Source organism: Phycomyces blakesleeanus, assembly GCF_001638985.1.
Source record: "Phycomyces blakesleeanus NRRL 1555(-) unplaced genomic scaffold PHYBLscaffold_23, whole genome shotgun sequence".
Lineage (NCBI taxonomy): Eukaryota > Fungi > Mucoromycota > Mucoromycetes > Mucorales > Phycomycetaceae > Phycomyces > Phycomyces blakesleeanus.
The window spans coordinates 720579-732466 of NW_017265156.1; the positions used below are offsets into that span (position 1 = coordinate 720579).

The following is an 11888-nucleotide window of genomic DNA, read 5'->3' on the forward strand; positions in this document are numbered from 1 at the left end:
GGGGGGGGGGGGAGAAGAGGGGAGAAGGAAGGGAGAGAAATTATGAATATTCAAGGGCTTGTTTTTTTATTTTTTTTTTTTATTTTTTTATTTTTGACTTTCTGAATAAAAGCGCGAGATTAATATAACTACTATGTATGTATCTATAAACAAGTGCAACAGTTTGAATACGTCATAAACTGCTTATTTTTATACTACATCAATTTTTATTGGCTGCTAAGATTGAAATGAACCAAAAATAATATTTTATTTAGTTGAACAAAATTTGAGTTGAAAAATAATTTAGAGCACACCAATCATCTAAATATACATATAACACACCTCTTTACTCACTCACTCACTCACTTGTTAATTCACTTGCTCACATGCGTATATAAAAGGCTTTATATATATATATATTGTATGCAAGACTGTGCATATACATACATAGATACCTACATAAATAAATAAATAAATAAATAAGCTTATATTAATATATATATATATATATATATATATATATATATTTATGTATGTATATTTTTATGTATGTATATTTTTATGTATTTATATAAGAATAAATAGCATTTCATGTCTTGTTTTGGTAAACAATTCTATCTAAGGTCATCGGAGATAAATAGAGAATGGTACACAGCAGGAATATATCTTTAAACAAGTTACTATAAATAGTATTAAGCAGAAATTTATTATTCCTAATAGAAAATTTTAGATAAAGTATAAAAAAAAAAATTGAATGAATGAATTGGGTTACCATGAAATGTAACACGACATTCACACTGTACACAGTTTATTGGGGATCCTGTTCTTTGATCTCCATTTATTTTATTTTATTTTATCTTAGTTTAGTTTAAATATATATATATATATATTATAATAATAATAATGTACCTCATTTCTATTTTTTTTATTATTATTTTATTTTATTACCTTACCATATTTCACCTGCAACTGTACCCACGGACACGAATAGGAAAATAAACTCTACTAATTTCACTTCAATTCACCGGTGATGGGCGGAAACAATGACCGGATTAACATTGTAGGCCAACAAAGTAGCACAGTAGCTATGATACGTTTTATATATATTTTTGCAACTGTGAATTATAGAAATTACAGAATTATGGAATTATGGAATTGTGAAATTATGAAATCATTATTCTCTTATTAAAAATCCCATTTCCTTTTTCCATTTTCATTGTACATTCGATCACTTTTCTCTCTCCATCTTACATATATATTTGTTTAATCAACTTGCTTTTTTTTTTTCGCCCTGAGAAAAACTAGTCACACCTTAATATTCTCCTTCAGTTTTTAAAAATATAGATTAGTAATAATATAATGTAATCAATTCTATATCTTATTTACCATTGTTTTGAAGAGGACATACATGGTTGACCTTGTTTGTGGTACCATCACAGACGTCGTCTCTCGTCATGCCGACGTGATTATTTAATGCGGGGATACAAGTCCTTTATATATTAATTAATTAAAAAAAATCGAATTAAATAAAAATCAATATTTTCTAATAACCTATCAACCACTGTCCTATTACTATCATTATCATTACTTGAATTGTTTGAATTGTCTTCATTTTATTATTTAATAAATCAAGATACAGTTCTGATGTATCAAACACACACTTTAAATCAATCAATACTCACTACAGAACTATGGAACCAAAATATCAATAACTGGGGATACGGTGAAGGTGGTTCGGGATCAACATTCCATCCTATTGCCATTCACATTGCATTCATTTGTACGATCATCAGCACCTGCATCTCATTCACAGCAGTTTGGTTCCATTGGAAGAATTACAGACAGCCGGTGAATATAATATATTTATATATGCACAAGCACACTAATATATTTACAGAGTCTACAACGACAAGTAATTCGTATTCTATTAATGTAAGCTACTCATATTCAATTTCTTTATATCTAGACTTCTAATGATTTGTTTCCAACTGTCAAAAATACAACAGGGTTCCTGTGTATGGAATCAGTACGTGTATTTCATTAGTCTCCCTCAACACAGCATTCTATGTCGACACCTTTCGGGACATTTATGAAGCATTTGTTCTCTATGCCTTCTTCAATCTCTTACTAAGCAAGTTTGGTGGAGAGAGAGCTCTTTTTGCCAAACTCCATTCACGTCCGCCTTCTAAAAACGTCTTTCCTGGTTCACTTTGGTCCCGAGAAATATTCGTTGGAGATCCTTACACATTCTTATTCGTCAAACGCAGTATTCTTCAATTTGTCTATCTCAAACCAATATTGGCCATCCTAACCATGATCCTTAAAGCCACAGGTAACTTTACCGAAGGCGAAGTGAGCTGGTCAAGTTCCTACTTTTATATTACCTTTATCTACAATCTCAGTGTCTGTCAAAGCCTCTGGTCTCTTCTTGTATTCTTCTACGCTACCAAAGAAGATTTGGTCGGATTTCGGTAAGTTTATTATTAATTTTATAGTTGTATTATATCTTGCTACAAAACCAAATCATTCTACAATGATATTAATAATACTCGTTTTATATATTTAACAAGTCCTTTTTCAAAGTTCCTCTGTGTGAAATCCATCATCTTCTTTTCTTTTTGGCAAAGTGTGGTAATCACATTTCTAGTGTCTATAGGTGTCATTAAAGACTGTACGTAAATTTATCGCAATAATTCAATAATATATTAATTCAACATAATTTATATCTTTAGCTGGTCCAGGACATATTTCCGTCGCTATCCAAGACATTTTAATCTGTGTAGAAATGGTACCAGCTGCTATTGGCCATTTGTAAGCAGACAAATAAAATAAAGCTATATATATATATATATCATTAACAGTATAGCCAATTAATTATTGACTTCTTCAACAGTTACTCTTTTACATATAAAGAATATTTAAATCCAGATGTACATACCGCACGAATGCCATTACGCGTGGCAATAAGAGACTCTATTGGCCTTAAAGATGTATTGATGGATTCTAGAGATACATTCTACGGAGATCGATTCTGTTATCGAGCTTTTGAGCCAGCCGTCGGATTACCTCCAAGTGGCCCCACTCGGGACTCACGGCTCATGGCCGGACTCCGTTATTCAGCCAGCTCGGCAAAGAAATACTGGGTGAAGCCAGTACAGCCATCAATGTACATAAGTACGCCAAAGAGAGGTGTTAATGACGAACAGATGCTTGAAGATGAAGAAAACGAGGAAGCGTTGAGATTTGACGATCCAAGTGCCTCAGAAGATGTAGAGGAGCTATATGAACAGAGCAAGAAGCTTCCATTTGGAGATTCAAATTATCCAGTTATTGACTTTTGTATCCCCTTATCCCATCAAGAAAGAAGAGGGTTTGGCTATGGAAGTATTGGAGCGATATCCGGGAAAATCCAGCAACACATCATAGGCAGCACAGAGCGTACTCAATCAACCGACAATGAGGCAGAAGAGAGTGATAGCGACGAAATATTACCAAGAGAAGGGTGTATTGATGTGGTTGTAAAAGGAGAAGATGAATATGTTGCACAGGAAGCTTTGGAACCTGGATCAAATAATCTGCAGTCTCCCACCGTAGAGCACACTTTTGTCCTTGCTTCGGAATCAGGCGAAGTGGAAATTACTACAGAACCAAATACATTGATTTCGCCAACCTCGTCTATTTCTGAAACAAGTATAAACAAGAATGGGCAAACTAGTATAATCAAATAACCCAGATTTCCTTTTGGAAGCAGACTGTCTACAGGACAGAGATTTATACACACATGCACATGTTTATGTATGTATGTATATTGTAAATAGAAATATTAATGTTTCTTTTAATTTACTTTTTATTTTTCCTCTTCTTTCATATCGTATTGTATTATATTTTATTTTATATATAAATGTATGTAATGTATATATCATTTTATCCATTCCAACTAAAGAGATCTGCATTCCAATGCTTGTTTAATTTGTATACTTTACACCAAGCTTCTTTAACGAACATCAAGACTAATAACCATATTCCCTCACAGTATTATTCTTCTTTTTTTTTATAAAGAAAAAACGAAAAGCTATTAACAACAAGTCTTTAACAAGTTCTTGTATATTAACGTATAGACTAAAATGTAAAATAAAAAGCTTGTTTTATGTTTGTCTATCTATTACTTACGACCTTTTGTCTCGAACATCCTACCATGTTGATGATGATAAATTATATGTATTAATCTGCTTTAACTACAGCGTGACTTTGATAATTTCTTGTAAACCAGATTTGATAAATCGAGGAATAATCATTAGACTTTTGCTACCCGCTCAAACTCTACTACTACTAATACTTACTACTGTTACTGCTGTTGCTTGTTCTTATTCCTTCTTCTTTTTTATTTTATCTTTATCTTTTTACCTTCTTGTCTTGTGTAGCATTACAATTCTCTTACTACCAATCAATGACAAACAAAAAAACAAAAAATAAACTAGAACGCCATTTGATGGAGGACATGTTTGATAAATCCCTATTCTCGGACTTGTCCCTTGAATTCATTCATCCTGTCTTTCCTTTCTCCATGCGTTTTGATGTTCATCGAGCAATAATGTGCCAATCGCCTTTTTTTGAAAGTCTAATGCAGAAATTAACTCAAATTCGTAAAGTCAAGCCCAACAAATCCACCCTTGAGGAAAAAACCGAATTTACAACTACTCTTAAAATCGATCTCTTCAAAGCATTCTCTAACCGCGGTTTTGTCTTGAGCCCTTTTCAACACATTGTTACACGTCGTTGGGAGAGTCCTATTGAATTATCACCATGCTCGACCAGAAAATCCAATAATCGATCCAATGAGCCATTAAATCACATTTTGACGTCTCACATTAGATTTGCGATTCAATGGCTATACTCACATGACAAGTCCGAAATGACCCAGAAACTTGAGGACGAAGACACTCTCCATATATTATCGATAGCAATCTTGTTCGACATTGATGATCTTGCAGACGAATGCATCAAGCGCTACACAACTACACAGCTGTCCCTGGCAACGGCTGTGCGTGATCTTGAAACTATCGGACAGCTTCCTCGCAACCACAACGCTTATCTACAGCTCAGAGACGCCGTGTTACTGCTCTTGCTAAGATACGGCCCTGAGCATCCGGCTGGACTCGCCATACTTCCAGTTGACTACATGGCCGATGTCTTGAGTGCAGATATCTTGTTTGTCGGCAGTGAGTTTGAACGCTACTGTCTCTTAAAAAAGACCTTGGTTACATTCATGCAGTCGGTCGGCAAAATCACTTGGACCGCTTCTGGGCCAGTTGACCAGCACAATAAACGACTTTCTGGATTCGTACAACCACCAAAGTCACTACTGGCTCAGAAAAAACACCAGAGAATCAAAGCGTTTGGAAATTTTCCAAACGAAGAGCTCTCGGCAAACACGGTGCGTGCACTGAAGCGTAAACGAATTCCATCTGAAGAACTGGAAGACGCCCAATTTAGCGTTGGCTTTAATGAAGTCACCAAACTGCAGCCCGTACGAATAAGTTTCTCTGCGTGTGTACCTTTTGAAAAACTTATGGCAGACGTATCTTCTGGTGGAGTGATTGACAAAGCAACCGTATTATCCTATCTCCTACGTACAACTGTGATATACAGCAACATGACATTCGATCAATTAACCACCGTACGCCATGACAAGATCGTCAATGAAGAAATTGTTTTTCGGGCCCTTTGGCAAAGAGAAGCACTAGAACGTATCATTTTTCCATTCCATTTCCAGTCGAGCCAGCCCATTCCATCTGAAGAGGATTATAATGGAAAGGATCCAACCCAAGATCGCAGCGAGGCCCTCAACGAATATTTTGATGTCGATGACACTGTAGATCAGGAAAGACGAAGAAGAATATTACTCGGGACACCCAAATTCCGTTTCCGAAAATCAATTCATCTCACACCAGCTACAGTTGCAAATGGATGGAAATTAATCGAGAAATCAAACGCCAACTCAACAAACGATAAAGCACCCACAGAAACCACACACAACGATGCAAATGAGAGCGAAGATGAACTTGAGAATCTATTGAACTCACTAGAAGATGAAGAAGATTCTTTTTATGAGTCGGATCAAATCGTGAGGTGTGAAACATCCAAAGATACTTCTTCAGACAGTGTAGCTGTACTCACACAAACACCACTTGAAGGAACAGATCCTTTACTAGCCAACCAATATTCGCCTGCATCATATTCCAAAACATTCTACTCACGACCAGAAAAAATCCTCGGATCATCCTATTCTGTAGCTGTTGAGGCTCAAGTGATGCCAAGACACTTACTCTACATGAACAATACCAACAACAAAAAGGAAGGTTCAAACGACGAAGAGAATCCCAGCGACAAGAATGTACTGGTTTGTCGATTTGAGCTGTATCATGACGACAAAGGACTTCTTAGACGAGAGCTGTCTGAGATATCATCAGACAAGTCAGATGAAATTGTGAATGTAGAAGAAGCAGAAGAAGAAAATAACACTCCAGGTCTTTCTGATAATGAACAAATCCTAGAAAACGAAGAAGAGAGATCCGAGTTTATCCGCTACAGTCTTGGTACAAGCAAGACTAGTCCAAAAAAGGCGTTGTTTTCAAGACGAGAAAGCTCAAACGTATCTCGGTCTTCATCATACAGTATGAAACGCAAATATACCTTTGGATCACGCTATGATTCACCTATCAAACGAATTGCCGGAAATCTTCATCAGAGATCTCAAAGAGCCAACATCCGTTATTCCATTTATTGCCTCAATACCCATGAAAACCTTACCGAAAACCAGCGGGTTGACCAAGAAGATCGTGTCCTGGTACCTGTGACGGAATCAGCAGAGTTACTTCAGCATAACGATAGTGAATCAGGTTACGTCGGTCAAACCATTATACACGCCGACATGTCAGAAGGAGTGACAATTGATCTTACGGTAGCTTTGGAAGTGTTTGGCTTCGAAAATGTATAACAAAATAAGTGTATAATCAAACAAATAGTGTGAAATAGCACAAGCATGAAAACAAAAACAAAACAAAACAAACAAACGAATAACATTGTATAAATTGCCCATCCTTCTATTGCTGTTGCTGTAAATCTTCTATGTATAAAAATCTTGAAATGTATTGGTGATCTTTATGAATATTCAATAGAGGTTCAGTCTAGGGTTAGTCAACTAAAAAGAGAAGCAGAAGAAGCAGAAGAGAAAAGCGCCACTTCATATAGTCTCATATTTATTCAATGCAAGTCTTGAATTTTAAGTACACGGATTATAAGGTTTTAAAAAACACTTTTATATATAGATATATTTGTATATAAAAACCAGCCAAATGAACATTGAGGGTGTAGCCGTCATGAATGTGTGAATAATATGTGTAATGCCCATTTATATATATTCTTGGGACATACTTCTTTTTAATTAAGGAAAGAAGAGACATGAAAGCAATGTCTTGAGGATTTATACAATGCCGTGCAAGTGAATAATAGAATATAGAAAAAAAAAATAAGAAGAAAATATAAAGAAAAGTAATCCACCACAAACTAAATCTTAATAAAAATAAAAATAAAAAGTATTATCTTTTTCTCCTTTTTCTTTAGCGTCTTGGTGCCTTTCTAGGAACTTCCTCGAATTCTCCAGCTCTCTTAAGTTTTCGCTCATCAGCTATTTTTCAATAGTTAGTCATCTTAATACTATCCCTTCTTCTTCAAAAGAATTATAAAACATACCTTGTCTTGCCTTCTCTTCTAACTCGTCCCAATCTAAAATTTTGATTTGGTGAGACACATTATAATTTAAGTATTCATTTTTTCTTTCTTTTGTCTTACCGTCGCCTGAATCAGACAACTCTTCTTCTTCTTCTGAATCTTCTGAAGCATCCGATCCAAAACCACTTTCATCTTCACTTGAGCTCTCATCAAGCTCTTCAGAGCTAATCTCGAACTCACTCGCGGTATCTGAATCATTACCTGAGCCATCATCCTATAATAGAAAAATAAATGACAAAAGTTAATAGCTAAAAAAAAATCTTTGTGTTAGACATACATCACTATTAGGGCCCAAGAAGTTCCAGCCGCCATTCTTGTAAAACTCTGCTGGATCTTCATTCACTGTTTTCATGATCATAGTCCAGTTAAGGTTGACAGCTCCTTCCGTAAATGCAACTTCTACAGAACTATTTTTTTTAGAAAATGAGATTAGCAAACTGTTGCCTTTCTTTTCTTATATATTTTAAGATGAACATTCAAAAATAATACTTACTCAAGCCAGTCTTTCACATTGTCTAGTTGTGATATAGGGATGGTATTGATATGGATGGGTGTACGATGGAAGTCTTTGAATACAAAGACCATATCAAAGTGCTTGAGACCAAACTGAACACGTTCCAAATGAGCAATCTCAATATCACTTAATGTAATAATTAAATAAGGAGGATCGGATAAATGGACCAAACAGTCTGTGGTAGGTTGTAAGAGTACGTTTGAACGGAATGGCACACCCTGGAAGCCAAGTTCTCGGAATGGAATATCGACTTCGATACGAGAATCACTCTACGCGAGACATTAAGTTTTGACGCTTAAAACAAAGACCTAACCACAAGACTTACTGCTTCTGCGATCTTTTCTGTGAATGTCTTGAATTCGCGGTTCAAGTTTGCTCTTCTTCTTCTTTCTTCTTGCTCTGCTTCCAATTCATCTTCATCACCATACATTTGTCTTCTTCTCTTGTTGCCAGTTTCATCGAATTGCATGTCTGATGCTTCGCGATAAAATTGGATATCCTGTATAAACATACATTTTTTTTTAAATATATATATATTAGTACCGTAACAAAAAAAAACATCCACAAAAAGATAAAACGGACCTTTGTCTTTTTCTTTCCGATCAATACTGGGTTCTTGAAGTGGATGTGGATTAAGACCAATAGTTCGTTATCGCAAGGCTGGAAGAACAAATGCTTTACGTTGCTAAACAAAACATCTTTTGGGAAGCAATAAGTACAATTGAAAATAGGTTGGTGGTCGATGAATATTCTTACTGAATGAATTATCGGATCGAATAGACTGGTATCGAAGACCGTTTGTATGAATTTCTAATTCACCGGGTAGTCGCTTGGCTTCTACTGAAGGTCGGACATGGACATCGGGTAGTCTAAGGGGTCGTCTACCCTTGACCTGAATCAAATTATCCTGCTCTACAACATCGGCCATCTCCTTTCTTTCGGCTTCTTTCTTTGAAGCGTCTTTTTTAAGGTCTGTGATACTACGGAAGATTTCGGCCATACGTCCAGTATTTGCACTTCTGAATGTCAGTGCACGTACAAATGTGGCGTTCACATCATCAAATGGCTATGTATATACGCGTTTAATATAATATTCGGTCAGAGTAGCATATAGTCTTACCATATCTTCTTTCTTGCTACCAGCCTGACCTGGAGTCAAGAAATTGAGACGGAGCATCACGTAGTCTCCTTCGTCGCTCTTGCTTGCATTTTTCAGTGTAGAGATATGGAATGGAACAGCCATGCCATAAATAGGAAGGATAATTGATTCACTTCTCTTATCGACAACAATCTATATAAATCGAGTAATGAGACTTGATATTCTCACCAGAAACTACCAATTAGAATATTAAGAAAAAAAGGCTTACTCTCAAATCCTTGACTTCACGGGGAAGCTTAGATTCAGATCGATAACTCTCGAACTTCTTAAATGCCGCTTTGTTTTCATCATTATCATTCTCGGCGGTTTCAGAGAATTTGGCAAGACCATCAGCTAACTTTTGGGCAAAGAGCTGCTTCTGATGCTCTTTTCTCTTTTGTTCACGAGACTCTTCTTCTTGCTCTTCACTTCTGAACTTGCTTCTCAAGATAGCTGTCTTCGATACGGAGTCCTTCTTTGAAGACTTGGGGTTCTGAGCGCTTTCTGTTTCGTCTCCATCTCCACCCTCATCTTTGAAGAAGTATGACACCTCGTTCAAACGCTTACTGCAGTCTGTCAATACAACAGGTGCATCGTTTGTGACTCGGATTGTATCGATGATAAGAAGAGAGTATTTCTTGCTACGTTCATCTGTGGGCTTTGGATTTTCGAGATCAGAGAAACCCATGGAGAAGTTGAGCACCATGCCGTTCTTAAGCTCTCGGACATTCTTTCCTGTCAAAACATAGCTTGCCTCACGGAATTCGATTCCCATACCAAAACCAACGTTCTTTGTAAAATGTTTTTCGAGATCAGGGCGCTTTGCCTTGATGTGACTCAAAGCCTTCAAATAGACATCTTTGATTTTGACGCCATCTCTGATAGTATCCATTACGCGACTTTGAAGATCAACTAAAAATTCGTAATTCTTTTCTTGTGTTTTGCTGGGATCGATCAAAAAGGTTCGTCCAATGTTGGAGCAATAGAATTTGTAGCGAACAGCGAGTGAGCAAATGATAACACCAGGATGAAGTGTGTCAGAATTCGATGCAGCAGAAGACTTCAAATCATACACACCACCACTCTGAATGATGGGGCTGTAACACCAGTCGAGGTCGTCTTTGTTGTCAACCTTTTGTTATTGTTATTGTTAAATTATGACAAATTAACTTTTTAATACCAAATATGCTATTCCTTTTCGATAAAAAAAAACACTTACTTCAGAGGGCATACGAAGCACCTTTGCCATTTTGGGATTCTCCAATACATCTTCAGTTTGAGCCGAGAGTTTCTCGTGTGTTACAGACTTTTCCTCGTCTACAATGGTAGCCATTTCGTCCATGAAGTAATACTTCATCACATTGGAACTAAGCTTGGCTGCAGTACGCATAGTTCTCTAATATCACTTTAATTTAGTCGACCTGGCATACTGACACAAGTATTATGCATACCACTTCTTCTTCATCTTTGACTGCCAAGCATGCTGAGATTGCAGTACCAACATCAACCTCATCAAACTTCTTTCCTGATTGCTTGAGAGCCTTTGTCCATTCATCCACATTCTTTCCGGTAAATTTGTCTTTGGCAATAACACCCACACGTTTCTAAACACAAAAATCATCATGAGCTTCCTTAAATCTCGCACATCTTTTTTTTTAGATTTTTAAATAAAATTTTCTATTTTACCCCACTCAGTTCTTCGATCAATGGAATATACAATTGAACGTTTTCTTCAGTGTTCTTTCCGCGGCGAATTATATCAACAGGAACCTGTTTATCGCCCTGTTTGATAGTCTCAATCACATCACCTTGAAGAAATAAAATATAATTTAGTCTCAGTACAGTTTCTTTTTCTCTTTTTTTTACAGTATAAAAAAAACTTTTTCTCTCTCTCTTTTTTTTTGTTAATGATGTAGATGTAGTATGCAAGTTTACCCTTCTTCATGCTGCACACAAATGTGATCTTTTCAGGAGTAAGGAGGATCAAAGACTGGAAGATTGGGAATCCAAGAAGCCATGTCTACATAGATGTCTTTCTGTCAGCCAATTGATGATCACAATGACAGATCCAAAAAAAAAGAACTTGCCTGCGCAGTGACAGATTTTCGGTAAGGATTCTCGTAATCTTCATCACCGACGAGCAAAAGAATAGCATCGGTGTCTTGGAATAGTTCTGAATTCGTAGGACTCTGTTCAATTTATTTTTTAGAATGATAAAAATGAATCAATCGCTTGATTATTGTACGATGAGTGTAGGAATTGAAGTTTAACCTGATATCTTTGATAATCAAGTAGGAATTGAAATATTGGATTCTCTTCCACATTACAATCTTCTAGAGAAGAGATAAAGAAAAACAATTAATTCATACCTTCCATTGCGAGATCAAGAATCTGGCCCGTTTGTGGAACCGCTTTGCATCAATTTGTATGCTGGCCATGACCGATCGCTTTAATGCAAGTGCAAGG

General features: G+C 36.2%; 3 protein-coding genes across 3 annotated transcripts; 2 read left to right on the plus strand and 1 right to left on the minus strand.

Moving 5' to 3' along the window:
* Positions 1-1623: 1623 nt before the first annotated feature.
* Positions 1624-3895, plus strand: PHYBLDRAFT_136132 (hypothetical protein; the record flags this gene model as incomplete). Its single annotated transcript, XM_018429766.1, has 6 exons — positions 1624-1827; positions 1877-1911; positions 1986-2450; positions 2550-2650; positions 2712-2790; positions 2873-3895. The coding sequence occupies 6 exons, from the start codon at positions 1624-1626 to the stop codon at positions 3705-3707; spliced, it is 1719 nt and encodes a 572-aa protein (XP_018287074.1). The 3' UTR covers positions 3708-3895.
* A 648-nt stretch (positions 3896-4543) lies between these two features.
* On the plus strand, positions 4544-6976 carry PHYBLDRAFT_150035 (hypothetical protein; the record flags this gene model as incomplete). Its single annotated transcript, XM_018432384.1, has 1 exon — positions 4544-6976. The coding sequence occupies one exon, from the start codon at positions 4544-4546 to the stop codon at positions 6974-6976; it is 2433 nt and encodes an 810-aa protein (XP_018287075.1).
* A 622-nt stretch (positions 6977-7598) lies between these two features.
* PHYBLDRAFT_156288 (hypothetical protein) lies at positions 7599-11860 on the minus strand (the record flags this gene model as incomplete). The annotated part of the gene is made up of 16 exons (XM_018433480.1): positions 7599-7666; positions 7732-7764; positions 7831-7984; positions 8048-8177; positions 8264-8553; positions 8610-8783; positions 8867-8982; positions 9041-9350; positions 9405-9575; positions 9652-10554; positions 10642-10818; positions 10874-11026; positions 11109-11230; positions 11358-11442; positions 11510-11611; positions 11792-11860. 16 exons carry the CDS (start codon positions 11858-11860, stop codon positions 7599-7601), a joined length of 3057 nt encoding a protein of 1018 aa, XP_018287076.1.
* Between the last annotated feature and the right edge of the window lie 28 nt (positions 11861-11888).